Here is a 19,472-nt window from a genome sequence, read left to right on the forward strand (position 1 = left end):
ACGTACAGGAAAGAGTAAAATTACACTTTGGCAACATTTGTTAAAATCTTTCCTTATTTCTCCTCTAGAGGGAAAATTCTGTCCTGTACCAATGCCACAGAAGATAGCACCCCCTCCCGGTCCCAGGGTACCCCCACTGGGGCAGCAGTAAGAGCTGGTTAATGCACATTTGTTTGGGGTCCAAGAGGGCCAGGCATCAGGAAGGCCCTGCAGGTGGATAAGACATCTTTCCCACCCTCATGGAGGTCACAGTCACACAGGGGACATGAGCCCGATGCAGGTGGATTTTTTCCTGATCTTTCCCACCCTCATGGAGGTCACAGTCACACAGGGGACATGAGCCCGATGCAGGTGGACAGGACCTGAATCCAGGAAACTTTTTCCTGATCTTTCCCACGGCTGCCAGGTGCCTTCCTGGTGAGCTCAGTGCTAAACCAGCCTGTTCTTAAGAATGTTGCCTGGGTGCCCAGGTCGACTGAGGACTGTGGAGCCAGCGCTCTGGCAGCTGCAGACTGGCAGGCACAGGGAGCCATTCCTGCACCCAAGTCCACGGACACGACCCCCAGACAAGCATGAACTCAGCTTTTTCAGGAAGAATGAGCAAGAGGGCACCCCAAGGTTTAGAACTGAGGTTGGTTTTGAACGTGAAAATGTAAAGGGAAGTTCTGGTTGAAACAGTAAACAGACACCCCGAGTTCCAGGAAGTGACCACGGGTTAATTCACTGAGTCTGCAGAGCAACAGGTTTAACTGTGGCCGCAGGATACTGACCCAGAGGAGCCTGTCAGGAGCTGTGGACGCAGCAAGGAGCAGGACTCACCGGCCCTCAGACCTAAAGCGCGTCCACACAGCAGCCACTGCACTGAGGCGCCTGCTCCTCACGCGGGCAGTGTGGACAGTTTCGGGCCTGGGTCAGCGGCTGTGTGGGCGTTTTTTTCCTGATCTTTCCCCTAAGTTAACTCCCAAATTAGATCTCAGGTCCTACTTGAGCACAGTCCACACAGAGAAGGCTTATCCCGGCCGCCCCTCATCCCTGAATTCAGATGCACGAACCCAACAAGCCACCAGTAGCTCTCCACCCGCCCCCACCGCCCCAGACCCGGAAGCCAGCGGGAGCCCTCCGCCCGTCCGGAGCAGGGCGCCCCCGGGGTGGGGTACCTAACGCCCATCCCGAGCAGGGCCCCCCCGGGGCGGGGTACCTAACGCCCATCCCGAGCAGGGCCCCCCCGGGGCGGGGTACCTAACGCCCGTCCCGAGCAGGGCCCCCCCGGGGTGGGGGAGCCCTCCGCCCGTCCCGAGCAGGGCGCCCCCGGGGTGGGGTACCTAACGCCCATCCCGAGCAGGGCGCCCCCGGGAGTGGGGTGCCTAACGCCCGTCCCGAGCAGGGCCCCGGGGTGGGGGAGCCCTCCGCCCGTCCCGAGCAGGGCCCCGGGGTGGGGTGCCTAACGCCCGTCCAGAGCAGGGCCCCCCCGGGGTGGGGTGCCTAACGCCCACCCTGCCGCCTCTCTCCACGCCGGACCAGCACCCACCTCGCTCTCCATGGCACAGCCCTCCCGCCCGGCCGTCTGCCGGCGGAGGAATCGTGGTTCCTCCCCCCACGCTGACAGTTACTGTGCGTTCTGCTCTGTGCACTTCTGCTCTTGCTGAAAACTATGGTCAGAGGTTGGCCCTCCCTCTGAAAACCAGTGAAGGGACCGGAAGGACAGGAACCACAGCTTCCGTCTGTCTCCAGCTTAAAATAACGACGAAGAGGCAGCACCTTGACATCGGCAGCAAATCCAAAAAGACGCCAAGTAAGCCGCGCGCCTCCCTCAGGAAAAGGGCACGAGTGTGCACTGCCTGTCACGCGGGAAACCCATTTATTTGTGTGTCCTTCCGGGCAAGCCATGGGCTTCGAACCAGCGGGACCTCAGCATTCCAGGTCGATGCTTTGTCCACTGCGCCACCACAGGTCAGGCCCTGCCTGTTTCCTTCTTTCAGGCCACAGGCCTTGGTTCTATTTTTAGGAGAACCTTAGCTAGGGGCTGTCACTTTTGTCCTGACTTGCTGTCTCTCACTCACAGTGATGTCCTCAGGGCTTTGCTGGTGGCCCTCGCCTCTGGATGTTGAGTAATAGGGAAGAAGCTTTGGCATCTCCCAAATCACTGAAGAACTGCCCATAGTTTTGTGCACCTGTGGCTTATCTGTTTCTATTTACAGCTCTGACCCGAGGAGTCTAATCTGTTTCTTCCCACTCGCTCACCCAGCAATCTCACTGCCACTACTCACAGACCCTCAAAGCCACCTCCCCACACCCGCGGTCACCTGGGGAGCAGAGCTGTCTCTGCAAGTCCTGTTCCTGCCGTGACTCACGGGGCAGCCCGACCTGCTGTGACCTCCCTCCTGTCCTTCCTTTTGCAGAATTTTTCAGGCTGTTCTTCTTGTTAGTAACATAGGTAGATGAGTGTTAAGTGGGTTAGTTCCAGAAAAAAGCCAATGGTGTTTTTATTGAGATCACATTATAAATTAACCCAGGAAGACAGACAGTCACATGCCACCATCCCCTTTCCATTTCAAGTCCATGGGGGGCCTTGAAGGAGTCCTTCGCAGAAAAAGGTCCCTCTCTAAGACAGAACCCAGACACCTCCACAGACAGGTGGCCACGTGTGACCTGGCCCCAGAAAGCGAGGATACTACACTCCCACACGGCTGGCTGGGCAGGGCCTCGCCAAGGTCACGACCATGAAGGCTGCCGGTGTCTGCATCAGAGCTTGTGAGCTGCCCACAGCCCAGTGCCCTGGACACCATGACCGAGGGCGCTGTCTGGGCTCCTCCCTGTGGGACAGATGTGACACCCTCTCCGAGGACTAGGTCTTCATTAGCCCGTCAAGCGCCCACAGGAAACACTGCCGGGAGCAACACCATGGCAGCCTGACCCATGGCGACAGGAGACCAGAAGAGGCCCCTGTGGCCAACCTGTCCCGTCCCACCCTGGGGAGCAGGTAGGTGGGAGTGTGACAGAAGCCATACAGGAAAGAGACACCGAGGAGCCGCTGAATGTGGGGGCGGCCAGCACACACATGACACTGTTTCTTAGTGACACCACCTGAGCATTAATTCTGAAGAGGGGACCCAGGAGTGCCTTGTGCTATTCTTGCAATTTTTTCTCAAATTTGGAATTATTTCAAAATAAAAGTCTTTAAAACATGCATCAAAACAACACACATTTTACAAGTACACACACAAAAGGACCTCCACTATGTAGCTTAGGACAGTTGCCAAAAGGGGGCCCTGATGGAGGAGTGGGGTTGGGGACAAAGGAAACGAGCAGGTGAAGGAATAAGTGAAACAAACAGGAAGCCCAGAGAGGCCTGGGGGGGGGGGGCAGTCAGACACGCCTCCAGCTCAGCCCTCGCTGTCTGAGGCCCAAACACGGGAGAAGGAGGAGGCAGGGAGACAGACGCCCCAGTCCCTGCTGAACGTGGCAGCCAGGGGTTACAGAGCCTCTTCTGAAAAGGTCACATCATCCACGCCCTGTCCCCAAAATGAATGTGGTGCTGGGGAGCCGACAACAAGTTCCGTGGATGTGTGGGACCCCGACCTGCAGGGTGCCAGAGGGATGTGGTCCCCAGGAAAGTCCTGGACGTGTGTCTGTCTCCCTGTGGACACCAGGGATAAAGCACCGCTAGCAAGATGCGCTCCACAGGCGTTCCTGCCTGTCGGTTGGGACGACACAGCAGCGCGGAGAGCAAACTGGTGGGGGGCACCCTACACAGACAGAGGGGGTCCCCCCGGAAACGAGGCCCACAGATGGCTCCTCATCACGTGTATTAAAACACAACAGGCCCCGGCCAGGTCTCTTGATTGGGCAAAGCGTTGTCCCGACACGCCAAGGTTGCGGTTGGATCCCCAGTTGGGGCACAGATAAGAATCAACCAATGAACTCACAAATAAGTGGAACAGCAATTTCCACTCTCTCTCTAGAAAAAATAATAAATTTAAAAAACACAACGGAATCTCCTGGAGGATCTCCAGAGCCAGGAGAAGCAGTGACCTGAGTCCTCAGCCTCCTCCAGGGCTAACTCACAATTCCCGACTTCCCCGGAAGGCAGCTCCCGCCCCGCTGCTGCGCTCCGCACCCGCCAGATGCAGCTGCAGACTGTGCGGCTGGGGTGCAGTAGCCCGGCCGGCCGGCAGGCGGCGACGTGGAGTCGGGATGAAGCGGGTTTGGGGGGGCCGCTGCAGAACCCGCTCCCAGTGCCTGCTGCACTCAGGACCCCCGACCTCACGGCAGAGACCCCACAAGGCGGGGAGGGAGAGTCGGGAAGGCGGGGGCACACCCCAGGGAGCACGGCACACAGCGGCACTAGGGAAGTGTCTGAAATGAACATCCGGGGAAGACAGGACACAACCACAGAGCAGCGCACACGGAAGAGCCACTGAGAAGCTCTGATAATCGCAGCTTTTAGTGGGAAGAACTTTTTCATTTTTCCTTGAATATGCCTTCCTATTTTTTCTGAGTTGTAAATGTATTATTATTTTTTTAAGATTTATGGATTTTAGAGAGAGAGGAGAGGGGTGGGGATGGAGTGAGAAGCATCAACTCGCAGCAGATTCCCATATGTGCCTTGACCAGGCAGGCCTGGGTTTCTTTTGATTGTGTGTGTGTGTGTGTGTGTGTGAGAGAGAGAGAGAGAGAGAGAGAGAGAAACAGAGAGAGGGACAGACAGGAAAGGAAGGAGATGAGAAGCATCAATTCTTTGTTGCAGCACCTTCATTGTTCATTGATTGCTTTTTCATATGTGTCTTGACCTGGGGGCTACAGCAGAGCCAGCGACCTCTGGGCTCAAGCCAGAGACCAGGGGTCATGTCTGTGATCTCACGCTCAAGCCAGCGACCTTGGGGTTTCAAACCTGGGTACTCCATGTCCCAGTCTGACGCTCTATCCACTGGTCAAGTGTAAATGTATTTTTTAGTACAAAAGAAAGTTTCAGTTCATTTTGGAAAATAAAATCCAAAATTATCCTGGCGTGCGGGGGACCCGGGTTCAATTCCCAGCCAGGGCACATAGGAGAAGCGCCCATTTGCTTCTCCACTCCCCCTCCTTCCTCTCTGTCTCTCTCTTCCCCTCCCGCAGCCAAGGCTCCATTGGAGCAAAGATGGCCTGGGTGCTGGGGATGGCTCCTTGGCCTCTGCCCCAGGCGCTAGAGTGGCTCTGGTCGCGGCAGAGCGACGCCCCCGAGGGGCAGAGCATCACCCCTGGTGGGCGTGCCGGGTGGATCCCGGTCAGGCGCATGCAGGAGTCTGTCTGTCTCTCCCCGTTTCCAGCTTCAGAAAAATAAAAATAAATTTTAAAAAATCCAAAATTATTAGCAAATGCCGTCTTCATCTATCAGCTGGGCAAACATTCAACAGTTTAGGAAAGTGCTGTACAGGCGAGGTTATTGGAAAACGAGCATTCTCATCATTAATTGCTGTTAAGAATAAAAATCGGTACAAGTACTACGAGGAACACCTTGTCAACATCTACTAAAAGGACAAATGTACTAAACTGACTGCATTTTCAGGAATTAATCCCATAGTTCAGTGGTTTTCAACCTTTTAATGCTTCAGGACCAGTGAAAATAGAAAAATTATTTCAGGGACTATGAAGGCAGAAATACCCTGAGCATAAGCAAATTCAACTAAGATCACTGGGTCTCTAATCTTCTCCAACATCAGGGTAGTAACTTTGTGGCTGAGCTCTGGTCCATGCACCAGCAGTTGAAAAACACTGCCAATGAGAAATGTTAGTAGAGGGCTGATGTCTACATTTCTAGTTAAAGCAAAATGACAACCGTCGATAAACAGTCTGCTGTTTAGATGAGTTCTACTAAGCCACAGGAGGAAATACCACTCATCCCTGAAGAGGAATAAAGAAACCATGCATCCATAATGAAAGATCTCCAGAAAGTAGTGTCAAGAAAAAATAGCCCCTAAAATGTCTGTAGGGCCACAATCGAGTAGATTGTTCCAGAATAACCCTCCCACAGACGAGGTTATCAACTCCAGGGCCTCAGAGTAATAACACACCCCAGCAGCAATAAGCACCTCTGCTGACCAGACCTGAGTTTCCAAATACCTTTCCCATGGAGAGCGGCCAGGGCTGCTCGGCCAAAGGCCCGAGTCAGGGCTGGGGCAGGAAAGGAGCCAATTAGCCTGAAACCCTGCATTGTAGCAAATGTAAGCTAGAGCTCAAAGAATAGTGGGGACTTGTCAGAAGGCACCAGACATACGACAATGTGAAGGGACTCAACGTGACTGAGCAGTACTTAGAAATGGTTAAGATGTAAATTGTATGTTATGGGATTTTTTACCACAACTAAAAATAAAGATACCAGAGGCAGCTTAAAGTTCTCATGCTGGCTGAGTTTGGGACAGTTTGAGCCTCAAATAAATAATGAGAGTAAAGGATTCCAGTTGTGAGTAAAATTAGAGTAAGGAGAACTTTAAAATGGAGAAACCTGCCTGGCTGGTGGCACAGTGGGTAGAAAGAGCGTCAACCTGGGACCCAGGTTCATAACCAGCTTGAGCACAGACTTGCCAGTTTGAGCACGGTGTTGCCAGCTTGAGCGTGGGATCATTAACATAATCCCAAGGTCGCTGGCTTGAGTAAGGGGTCATGGCTCAGCCTGAGTCCCCCGTGCCCCCATCAAGACAGGTATGAGAAGCAATCAGTGAACTAAAGTGATGCAGCTATGAGTTGATGCTTCTCATCTCTCCCTTCCCGTCTGTCTCTCTCACTAAAAACAAACAAAATGGAGAAACCTGACAAATGACCACGTGGACACCACCAAAAACAGGCTAATTACCGCTCAGCAAGTTTGGAAGGGTCTGTGACCCCGATGGCAATGCTGGATTGATGTTGTGACGGTCTCATTAGGAGAGGTTGGCGGGCCCTTGCATCCAGGGAACACACACTAAAAATAAAAGTTCCTGGGGCACTGTGGCCACAATGTATTCTTTGTATTATTATTATTATTAATTTTAGAAGGAAATATCAATTTGTTGTTTCACTTATTTATGCATTCATTGGTTGATTCTTGTATGTGCCCTGTCTGGGGATCACACCTGCAACCTTGGCATATTGGCTAGGGCCACAATTTATCCTTAAATGATGCAGAAATGTTAACAATTGGGGAATCTGGGTAGAAGTATATAGGTGCTCTGTGTACCATTTCTGCAACTTCTATATAAATATGAAATATTCCAGCCTGACCAGGTGGTGGCACAGTGGATAGAGCATTGGACTGGGATGTGGAGAACCCAGGTTCAAAACCCTGAGGTCACTAGCTTGAGCTAAAGGTCACTGGCTTGAGCGTGGAATCATGGACACAACCTCATGGTTGATGGTTTGCGCCCAAAGGTCACTGGCTTGAAGCTCAAGGTTGCTGGCTTGAGCGTGGGATCATAGACATGACCCCATGGGCTGCTTGAGCCCAAAGATCACTTGCTTGAAGCCCAAGGTCGCTGGCTTGAGCAAGGGATCACTCACTCTGCTGTAGCCCCCCAGTTAAGGCACATATGAGAAAGCAATCAATAAAAACTAAGGTGCTGCAACAAAAAATTGATGCTTCTCATCTCTCTCCCTTCCTATCTATCCCTATCTGTTCCTCTCTCTGTCCCTGTCACACACACACACACACACACACACACAATTATTCCAATATAAAAGCATGAAAATCAATTATTTAAAGCAAAATAATGTTGGGTTTATAACATGCATTGATATATAAATTATTGAAATAAAACATATGCCAATGTGATAGGAAGACATATAAGTCTTCTGAAAGTATGGCTGTAAGGTTCTTCCATTAGATTAGAAATGGCACAGCGTAACTCATGACAACCTATGTCAAGTTATGGATGCGCAGTGTCACCCTAGAGGGGATACAGCTAAAGAGCAGTTAGCAAAAGAACGGAATACTAAAAATACTCAAACCAAAAGAAGACAGACGAGGAACAACACACACACACACACACACACACACACACACGCAATCAGCAAAACGGTAGACACAACCATATCGACAAACATACTCAGGTAAATGGCAGAAGTTTTATCTGAACAATAAAAAGTAAGATATAACAAGTTACCTAAACAATACTCTGGTTATAAAAGATGCAGTTTATTTTTTCCCAGGTGATTCTGAGAGCACAGTTATTAAAGCTGGGGCAGTGAAACAAGGACGGGCTTAGGATGGAAGAAGCAACAGGCCTGCGTGGGCGGGGGCTCAGCCGGGGACAAGCTGCCCGTGCCCACCGCTCCCCTGGCTGCAGGTCTCACGGGGTCCTTTGGAGTTGAGGGGATGCACGACTGTGGGGGAAGGAAAGGGGAGAAGGAAAGGCGTGGGCGTGCTCCTGGGAGGGAGAGCAGGTTAAAAGATGATGCGGTTTAAGTACAAAGCTATCGACATTTTGAAGACACACCTGCAAATACACAGCATAAGGCTGGTGTGCCTCCATTCACATCAGAGTCGATTCCAAAACAAGGGATATTATCAGAAATAAAGATGATCGAAAGAGTCATTTCAATGACACATAATGATCCTAAATGTATATGTACTTAAGAACAGAGCCTCACAAACACATGAAACCAAAACTTACAGAACTGTAGGGGAAACCAAATAAAAAAATAACGAGATTTTAACACCGCTCCCACCCCAATAACTCACAGAATCAGCAAACAGTCAGGAACAGTGCGGCAGGCCCTTACAGACTTAAATACACAGTTACCATATTACTCAGCAATTCCACTATTTGGTATTTACCCAAGAAGTGACAATGTCTCTGGCAGGGTGGCTCAGCACACCAAGGTCACGGGTTTGACCCTCCATTGATTATGAGAAACAATCAATAAGTATACAACTAAGTGGAACAAGTTGATGTTTCTCTTCCTCTCTCCCTCTCTCTCCCTCTCTCCCCCCTCTCCTTTCCCCTCCCCTATTTCTCTCCCTTCCTATCAATGGGGAAAAGAATTTTAATTTTAATTTATATATATAAAAGTATATATATATGAAATACATATATATAAATATTTTATATATATTTATATATATTTTATATATAAATACATATGTATGAAATAAATATATATATAAATACATATATATATGAAAGAAGTGACCATGTATGTCCACACACTGACTTGTTCAAAAATGTTCATGCATCTTCTCCTAATAACACAAAACTGAAAAGAGCCCAGCTGTCTGACATAGGTGCATAGATGACCAGCTGTGGCAGACACACAAAAAAGACCACCCAGCAATCCATGATGTTCACATTATAGGGGACCTCAAAGCATGAGACTGAGACAAGGGGCCTTTGTCCAGAAGAATATATCCATGTGAATCATGTGTATGAAGTCCTGGGACAGAACACACTAGTCTAGACAGGACTGGTTTTAGTGGAAGCAGCTAGAACAGTGTTGTCTGGGAGGGGACCCCTAAGAGGCACAGGGACTCTTTGGGTGAAGGCAGGGTCAGGGATACACAGGTGTATGCATTTGTCAAAATTTAGCTAATGTACATTTACAGTGGATAATTTTAAAGAAATACTAAACTCTAGTTAATGCTATGCATGCTGAGAGGTTAGATCAAAGTGAACTGATGTCTAATTTTTTGAAAGGCACCAGAAAAATAAGATGAGCTGATGGATGGGCAGAAGGATAGAGAGATGGGCAGACACGGGATAGAACAGCATAGCAACATCAGTGGTGAATCTAGGTGGTGGAGGTACAGGTATTTGCTGTAGAACTCTTTCAACCTGGTGTATTCTAAACTTTTCATAATAAAACTTGGGGGGGGGGTACTGGAAAAAGCAACAGCGGCTGTGTAGTCCTCTTCCAAGGAGGGGGCTGAAGACCAACAGCAGCGGAAAGATCGTGACCCGAGCCTGAAGTGGGTCTGACATTGAGGGAGCAATGGGCAGGTCGGCCCTGGCAGCTGGGTCTATCTCAGAACACAAAACCTCAAAGCTCTTTCAAGTGACACAGCAGCTGGCAGTAGTGACAGACACAGTCAGACCTGGAATGTTTCCTGATAGTGACATGTAAGGTAACACACCTGACACAGAGGTCTGTGCAAGGCATGAAATTAATAATACAGTGTGTCCCCACCAGGTAATCAAAATACTCTAAACCATACCCAACTACAGAATCAATGGTCAAGACATACATGAATCATATTAGATTTAGAAAAAACTAGTGTGGAGCCTGACCAGGCAGTGGCACAATGGATAGAGCCTCAGACTGGGATGCAGAGGACCCAGGTTCAAAACCCTGAGGTCACCTGCTTGAGCATGGGCTCATGTGGTTTGAGCAAGGCTCACCAGCTTGAGCCCAAAGTCATTGGCTTGAACAATGGGTCACTTGCTCTGCTGTAGCCCCCCAGTTAAGGCACATATGAGAAAGCAATCAATGAACAACTAAGGAGCTGCAACAAAGAATTGATGCTTCTCATTTCTCTCCCTTCCTGTCTATCTGTCCCTATCTGTCCCTCTCTCTCTGCCTCTGTCTCTGTCATAAAAAAAAAAAGGGGAAAAGCCTGACCAGGCGGTGGCGCAGTGGATAGAGCGTCGGACTGGGATGCCGAGGACCCAGGTTCAAGACCCCGAGGTCGCCAGTTTGAGCGCGGGCTCATCTGGTTTGAGCAAAAGCTCACCAGCTTGAACCCAAGGTCGCCGGCTCCAGCAAGGGGTTACTCGGTCTGCTGAAGGCCCGCAGTCAAGGCACATATGAGAAAGCAATCAATGAACAACTAAGGTGTTCATTGCGCAATGCGCAATGAAAAACTAATGATTGATGCTTCTCATCTCTGTCCGTTCCTGTCTGTCTGTCCCTGTCTATCCCTCTCTCTGACTCACTCTCTGTCTCTGTCAAAAATAAATAAAATTAAAAAAAAAAAAAAGGGAAAAAACTAGTATGGAATTTTAACCTGGCTGGTGGATCTGTGGATAACCATCGTCCCAGCATGCTGGGTTAGACCCCCCAGTCAGGGACCCTATGGGAAGCACCCAGTGAGTACTCAAGTAAACGGAACAACTAAGTGGAACAATGAGCCGGTGCTTTTCTCTCTCTCTCTCTTATATCAATGGGAAATTAAAAAAAAAAAAAAAAAAAAAAAGGCTGTAGAATAATAAAGAATCAAATAAATAAAAGTTCCTCCTTTCTTTTGTCACAAGTAACAACACAGGTGAACCCGCAGCTCCCACACCGAGGGAGGGACACCCTCACCGGGTTTACCTGACAACAGGAACACCCTCATCAGACTGCACTTTCAGAACTGCTCCTCCTTCCTCCTGAGCTACAAGCACAACCGCAGTTCACCATCCTAAGCCTCAAACAAAAGCCCAGATTCCAAAATCCGACTTATTAAGGATTGTTTTCCCGCACACATCTGATGCCTGCGATCAAATAGCTAATCCTGATAACCCCACGGGCGGCACTGCCCCAGCACCCAGGGAAACTGTAGCGTGTGGGCACCAGCTCAGGGTAAGAAAACGTGACATTGTATTTCTACTCGGTTGACAAATCCAGTCTCAGCTCGCTCCCACTGCCACCCCGGACACCTGAGCAAGCACTGAGGGAAAGTGCTGCTCCAGCAGGGGCTGAGGGACAGACCAGCACTGACTGCACTCAGGACAGTGACACGGGCACAGGGCTGTCCCGGGCCACATGACCACATAAGAGTGCGTGTGGGTGGTCCTGCCACTCTGAATCAGATGTTTATGTCTGGGACGATGGTGGAGACCAGGTCCTCAGACCTCCGGGCTACAGGGAGCCCATGTCCCAGCACATGGTCCCAGCCCAGCACCACCATACCAGATGCCCATCACATCAGCCAAGCATCCCCGGCTTACTTCAAAACACCCACTGCCCTAGTTGCCGGGCAGAGGACCAGACTGCGGCTCACGCAGCCAACACCCCTTCCCTCCAGGGCAGGGTTCCCGAGGTCTCTCTCCGGGGCGTGGAGATGGGTCTTCTCCCGTGTTCACATGGTCATCCCTCGCGTGCACACCCTTGGGGTCTCTCTCCGGGGCGTGGAGATGGGTCTTCTCCCGTGTTCACATGGTCATCCCTCGCGTGCACACCCTTGGGGTCTCTCTCCGGGGCGTGGAGATGGGTCTTCTCCCGTGTTCACATGGTCATCCCTCGCGTGCACACCCTTGGGGTCTCTCTCCGGGGCGTGGAGACGGGTCCTCTCCCGTGCTCACATGGTCATCCCTCGCGTGCACACCCTTGGGGTCTCTCTCCGGGGCATGGAGACGGGTCCTCTCCCGTGCTCACATGGTCATCCCTCGCGTGCACACCCTTGGGGTCTCTCTCCAGGGCGTGGAGATGGGCCTTCTCCCGTGCTCACATGGTCATCCCTCGCGTGCACACCCTTGGGGTCTCTCTCCGGGGCATGGAGACGGGTCCTCTCCTGTGCTCACATGGTCATCCCTCGCGTGCACACCCTTGGGGTCTCTCTCCGGGGCATGGAAACGGGTCTTCTCCCGTGCTCACATGGTCATCCCTCGCGTGCACACCCTTGGGGGCTCTCTCTGGGGCGTAGAGACGGGCCTTCTCCCGTGCTCACATGGTCATCCCTCGCGTGCACACCCTTGGGGTCTCTCTCCGGGGCGTGGAGACGGGTCTTCTCCCGTGCTCATATAGTTATCCCTCACGTGCACACCCTTGGGGTCTCTCTCCGGGGCGCGGAGATGGGCCTTCTCCCATGCTCATATAGTTATCCCTTTCGTGCACACCCTTGGGGGCTCTCTCTGGGGCGTAGAGACGGGCCTTCTCCCGTGCTCACATGGTCATCCCTCGCGTGCACACCCTTGGGGGCTCTCTCTGGGGCGTAGAGACGGGCCTTCCCCCGTGCTCACATGGTCATCCCTCGCGTGCACACCCTTGGGGTCTCTCTCCGGGGCGCGGAGACGGGCCTTCTCCCATGCTCACATGGTCATCCCTCGCGTGCACACCCTTGGGGTCTCTCTCCGGGGCATGGAGACGGGTCTTCTCCCGTGCTCACATGGTCATCCCTCGCGTGCACACCCTTGGGGTCTCTCTCCAGGGCGTGGAGATGGGCCTTCTCCCGTGCTCACATGGTCATCCCTCGCGTGCACACCCTTGGGGTCTCTCTCCGGGGCGCGGAGATGGGCCTTCTCCCGTGCTCACATGGTCATCCCTCACGTGCACACCCTTGGGGTCTCTCTCCGGGGCGTGGAGATGGGTCTTCTCCCGTGCTCATATAGTTATCCCTCGCGTGCACACCCTTGGGGTCTCTCTCCGGGGCGTGGAGATGGGTCTTCTCCCGTGCTCACATGGTCATCCCTCACGTGCACACCCTTGGGGTCTCTCTCCAGGGCATGGAGATGGGTCTTCTCCCGTGCTCACATGGTCATCCCTCGCGTGCACACCCTTGGGGGCTCTCTGTCCAAGTTTCCTCTTCTGATAAGGACAGAGGTCATATGGAATGGGGGCCACCCTATTGACCTCATTTAATCTTAATCACCTTGCTAAAGGCCCCATTTCCACAAACAGACACACACTGAGGTGCCTGTGTTAGGCTTCAGCACAGGAATCTGAGGGGACACAGTCCAGCTCCCCACCCACCACCCACCCCGCAGCAGAAGTGCTCCGGACCCAGCTGTCAGGCCCTGAGGATGTGCGACCTCACAAGGCTCCCTCCACACCTGGGCTTGGTGTCTTCGTAACAGAAAGGTTCCTTACTGGCTCTCATCAAAGCACACTTCCTAATAGTCTCCCAGCTTGTCCTCTGAGCTCCGCGGCCACAGAACGCACTGTCCCCCAGCACATGCACTGGACATGCCGTCGGGGCCAGTGAACACTCCTCGAGGAGCAGATGACAAGCTCTGGTCACCTCAGCTGCACACAGGCCCCAACCAGATGCCCCCACAGACCTCCCCCAAGGTCAAGACAGGGTCTCCATGCTCCTCCTGATGCACAGGCACTGCCCCTCTTTCTGACTCTGCGAGAGCAGCTCACCTTCCAAACGAGACGCACTGTCCTCAGCCCTCTTCTCGCGGCACTAAGTGTGTTAGCAGCACTCAGGTCAATGAACCCGGTGCGTTCAGGCTGATCAGCTCATCCAGACTTCACGGCAGAGTGGAGTGAGCCAGGCTGTCAGGGTCACTGCCGCCGGCAGCAACTACCGGGCCAAACTACTGGGTGCAGAAGGCACTTGTCCCCACCCCAGGGCGCCAAACGCTGTCGGCCTCTCACTTCAGATCGGCCTCCCTGCAGGGCTGGTGCCAAGAGAAACATCTGTCCAGGCACCAGCCTCCTCTCAAAGGACGCTCCGAGCAGTGACAGAGCACTGGACGGTCCCCATGGGCTCTGTACACCTCCACTGTGACGGCCAGGAGGTCCCAGCGGCTGACTGAGGGGAGCAGGCAATTGACGGTTCCCTGTGTGGAAAATCTGTGAGCACATGATATTGTGTGATAGTAACTCCCCAAACCAGAGGGTGATGAGTCTCTGGACCTGTCCACAGGCCGCCTGACCCACAGTCGTTGGCAGGCACTCCTGCCCTGCTCCTCTGGCCTCCTCACCCTGGGGTGCCACACTGCCACCCAAGGATCACTGTGACAGCAATGCAGCAGCAAAAATAGAACATAGAGGCTCGGGTTCACTTTGCAAACCCACATTTCGGCTGTGAGGGCCACAGGATCAATTTAGCTATGAAAGCAAGTTAGCAGGACATGGCCAATGGGTCTTTAAAATGAAAACATAACAGAATTTTAAACAATCAGAGTGCATAGCTCATAGGAGGGACCACTTCTTTAAACTTTCATTTCAGCTACACAAATATTTACACACACGCACAGCCGTGGAGGTGAGAGGCATGGCTGCCCGACGGCCGGAGTCACAGGCGTTCGAAAGGCCCTGGTCTAGTCTAAGCCTCCAGTTCCTCAGACACTGGCTGACCAGTGAGCCTGCAAGTCTACAAGCTGGTAACTTGGGGCCCATAACCTCGGGAATCTTTTCCTCCCCTCTTTCTGTATGGAATTCTCAGGAATTCACAAAAGTTGACAGAATAATGAGCAATGAACACCCATTGCCAAAACATTCAGCTATCTCCCTGCTTTTCTGGTTTGAATAACAGTAACCTCACAAATCATGTAATTGCACCTATAAAATCTCAGCATATACATTTATTACATCAGAACATGACAAAACACAAATATTAAAAACAACAAAATTACCTGACTGGTGGTGGCACAGTGGATAGAGTGTCGACCTCAGATACTGAGGCCCCAGGTGTGAAACCTGGAGGTGGCCAGCTTGAACACGGGATCATCGACATGATCCCAGCCGTTGGCTTGAGCCCAAAGGTCGCTAGCTTGAAGCCCAAGGTCACTGGCTTGAAGCCGAAGGTTGCTGGCTTATGCAAGGGGTCACTGGATAGATTGGAGCCCAGCCCCCTCAGGGCATGTATGAGAAGCAACCAATGAACAACCCAAGTGACACAACTACAAGCTTATGCTTCTCATCACTCTCCCTTCCCGTCTTTCTCTCTCCGTCTCTCTCTATACAAGTAAATGAATAAATAACTGTGTAAACATGACAAAATTAATAACAATCCCTCATTACCACTTAAGACCCAGTCTTCCACTTCTAGGGCACCTTATCTATCACTTTTCCTTTTTCATCTGAAAAATGCAAATGAACTAGATTGATGCAGAAATATTTAACTTTGTTCAGGCTGAAATCCTGGCCACTGGTGGGGCAACCTGCAACCTAACAGCAGCTGCACAAGCAGCAGAACACAGGACCCAAACAGGGTTGAGGCTCGGTGGTGCCTTCCCACAGTGGCGACTTCCTACAGACTACAATCCTCAACTATGTGAGTCATGTTTTTATAAAAATGCACACAATCCAACTCAAGTGTACACCTACGTTTCTTACAAAAAGGAGTTACGTCCTGAAAGAATAACGTCAAAACACACAGAACTTGGGTCCGTTTTGTAAGGAGGCAAGTTTATTCTCCAAACATCAAATCAGGACCTGTGGTCGGCAAGGTGTCGGTCATTATATTATGGAGCCCTCCAAGCAGAAGTGGCACCAGTGGGCCCAGGCCTCTAGCACCCAGACTTCAGTCCCCATGCTCACCCCAGACTTACCAGCAGCTCCTCCTGCACCCCTACCACCCAGTGCCTCCCACGGGGCATGGCAGGGGCTTGTCACCCTCGTCCCATGTGCCAGAGTAGCCTGAGAAAGGGCAGAGCTATACCCAGGGCCACTTTATTTGAAATGCACTTGGTTCTCCTGGTCCTCTGGCAGCTCGCTGCTTCCTGTCCTGAGGAACTAGGCCACATTGAAACAGCCTGAGTAATTTGCTTGACAAACTCCAAGACAAGTACCATACCTGATGACTGGAAAAGACCGAGCACCCACATTTTAAAAGGGTTAGATCTGCATTTTTTGAGGGAGCTATGTTGGGAAGAGAATTTAAACATCCGACTAGTAAGTCATTACTTCTGCTATTTCAGCTTGAAATTGTCTGTACATTTTAGGATAAGTGTCTCTGATTAGTTTACCACAATGAAAATGACAACACCAACACTTCGGAGTTGGAGGTGACCTCACACTGAGTGGGGGAGCAGAGGAGGAAGGTTCTGCCAGCTTGTGACGGGCACAGAGCAATAGGCAAACTGTGCTAAGTAGTGGCCTGGATACGAATCCCCGCCCCAGAGCCCTGGGTGGCGCCTGTGGGAAAAGGAGCTGGGGCAGTAGCAGAACACAGAAAACACACACTCCAGGCTAAGGTAACTATGTGTCCTCTAAAAGAGACAATGAATCTCTGCTGATAGACAATTAAATTCATCAGTAACCTTCTCTATGCCTAAATCTTTCCACTGCCCTTGACTCTGAAATTCTTGTTTTGCTGGCTTTTCATTTCTATTCCAAAAGCTCAGGAACGTCTGGCTGCTTCTCTCTCTCAATATTGCTAACAATGTCATGTTTATGTCAAAATTGGTCAAAAGTTCTAGAAGAAATTTAAGTCAATCCCATCCTCCCTGGGTGGGTGCTAACTCAGTGACTCTCCTTTACAGGTAGGAAGAGAGTTTGGCCTGATTGTGGAAGACTATGGCTAGGACTGGTGCTCTACTGGGACTGAGGTGACAGCCAGAAGCGCTGGGGACAGGCTATCTCCCGTGCAGGCCCTGGTGCACCTGGCTCTCTGCAACAGGGAAGGAGGTAACTGACTCAGTTTCTCCTCGGGCCTTCCACCAGCTTCAGTACCAGTACAAAGCTCACACCCAGCTCTCCCCTTTTATGTGGCGGGCCACATTCCTCTGCAGACCGAGACTTCAGGATGAATCACTTTCTTGGGCCCCTTTCCAAATTTACACATCTTTGTAGGTAACTGCTACTGCACTTGAAGTTGGGTGTGTGCTCATGACATAAAACAAGCAAACAAGGTGACAGAGGCGGCACCACGTAACCCTCTGAATACCACCTGCCTATACTCCACTTCAAATGCACCTCTTAGAAGTGGGGCACCTTGTGAGACAGGTGATGAGTAACTCGACTGAAGGACACAGCTGGCTCTGATAGAAGATCATAGGACTAATCAAGGTCTGTTTTAAACTTACACATGAAAGTGCACACATGCACAAATTTACTAAACCAAAAATGACGAGTAAGACACTAAAGCAGGTTATAAAGCCTGTATTTGAAAAAGATACATTTCATTGAAACCCCCTTTCCATTTTAATGGTAGCTTACTTATCCCTACGTGGTTATTTCAGTCTCCTTAAAATGTTGAGCTTTTTTTTTTTTTTGCCTGACCAGGTGGTGGCGCAGTGGATAGAGCATCGAACTGGGATACCGAGGATCCAGGTTCAAGACCCCGAGGTCGCCAGCTTGAGCACAGGCTCATCTGGTTTGAGCAAAAGCTCACCAGCTTGGACCCAAGGTCGCTGGCTCGAGCAAGGGGTTACTCGGTCTGCTGAAGGCCCGCGGTCAAGGCACATATGAGAAAGCAATCAATGAACAACTAAGGTGTCGCAATGCGCAACGAAAAACTAATGATTGATGCTTCTCATCTCTCCGTTCCTGTCTGTCTGTCCCTGTCTCTGACTCTGTCTCTGTAAAAAAACCAAAAACAAAAACAAAAAAAACAAAACCGTTGAGCTTCTTTTTATCCACTTCTCTATCCCCGTAGAGCCACATCTTAAAAACGACATCCACTAAGTTGCCTCAGTAACTATATCCGAAATCCAACTGTGAAACCTCACATCACTGAGATCCCTCGGACAGTGTTAGGTAGAGAAAACTAAGCCTGTGCTCGAGCTTCTGGTTTAGTCCCTACCAAAAACTTGAAGACATTAAGCAGCAAAGGTTCGCCCTTGAGTCTCACCCCCACTGTCTCTAAGACTCCGACCCTAGAAGACTTTTCTGCCTCTAAGCGCGGCCAGCTCCTCTGCAGCCCCGGTCACTGGCTGGGACAGGCCATGTGGATGGAGAGCCGGGGTTTGGGGGAGTCACTGGCCGGAAGGGGCGGAAAGGCGTGGCTCCTTCCTCCCCGGCCGCGCCGGCCGGCAGAGGACCCCCTAACAGCATTGTCCCGGGGCGCGCCTACTGCCGTCCGCGGGGACCCGCTCGGCCGCCCGCCCTGCCCGGCCTGCGCGCCCGCCCGCCCGCCGCGCTCACTCCCGGACCTCCCCACGCCGGACTTCCCGGCCCGGACCTCCCTTCCCCGGGCCTGCCCGCGCCGGGAACCTCCCTGCGCCCCCGATCCCCGGCCCCTCCGCCCCCCGTCCGGACCGCGGGAGAACGCACCTTCTTGCCCTTCTTGCCCTCCTCCTCCATGTCGCCGCGAGCGGTCCCCGCGGCCCGGCCCGCCCCGGGAGCCCCGCGCCCCCCGCGACCGCTACATGCTCGCCCCGGCCCCGCGGCCGCCGCAGCCGCGTTCCTGCGCCGCCCGCCCGCCGCCCTGCCGCCGTCTCCGCCCGCGGCCGCCAGGGGCCGTCCGCACCCCGCACCCCGCACTTCCGGGCCGAGGCCCGGCCCCGCACCCCGAGAGCCCGCCCCCGGCCCCGCCACGCCCCTACCCGCCCCCAGCCCTCCTTGGACCCCCGGGACCGCGGGAGCGGATCCCGCTTTTCCATTCCGCCGCCATCTTGACAGCCGCCCACTTCTTCGCCCGCTTCGCATTCCGGGAGGCCGAGCTCCGGGCGATTGGAGACGGAGGGCGGGGCCGCGGGAGGGGCTGGGTACGTGGGAGGGGCTTGCTGGTTGGGATGGGGCGGGGCCAGAGGGCGATGGGCGGGGCCGGGCCGGGGCTAACAGGGAGGTGAGAGTCTTGTTTTATTAGTTCCCTTGTTTGTTAAACCTGCCACCTTCCAACTCGGAGTGGTCTGCCTCTTCCCCGTAGAAAGCCAGTTTCAAGTTACAACCAGAAAGCTCCCGAGGCTGCAAACTCGCACGCCCAGACCCTA

The 19,472-nt window shown here is 52.4% G+C and overlaps 1 protein-coding gene across 2 annotated transcripts in view; it reads right to left on the reverse strand.

The window, feature by feature from the left end:
• The window catches only part of CCM2 (CCM2 scaffold protein), a 30,058-nt gene extending 11,070 nt beyond the window's left edge, over positions 1 to 18,988 (reverse strand). Inside the window, exon 1 of one of the 2 annotated variants that reach the window (XM_066238632.1) lies at positions 18,814 to 18,988. In XM_066238632.1, the coding sequence (XP_066094729.1) occupies positions 18,814 to 18,843 (30 nt within the window). In that variant the 5' untranslated portion in view covers positions 18,844 to 18,988. Of the gene's footprint in view, positions 1 to 1,528; positions 2,324 to 18,813 lie in introns of those variants that run through there. The other variant, XM_066238633.1, reaches the window with a different exon arrangement.
• Positions 18,989 to 19,472: the final 484 nt, after the last annotated feature.

The sequence above is a fragment of the Saccopteryx bilineata genome, chromosome 7 (genome assembly GCF_036850765.1).
Source record: "Saccopteryx bilineata isolate mSacBil1 chromosome 7, mSacBil1_pri_phased_curated, whole genome shotgun sequence".
Taxonomy (NCBI): domain Eukaryota; kingdom Metazoa; phylum Chordata; class Mammalia; order Chiroptera; family Emballonuridae; genus Saccopteryx; species Saccopteryx bilineata.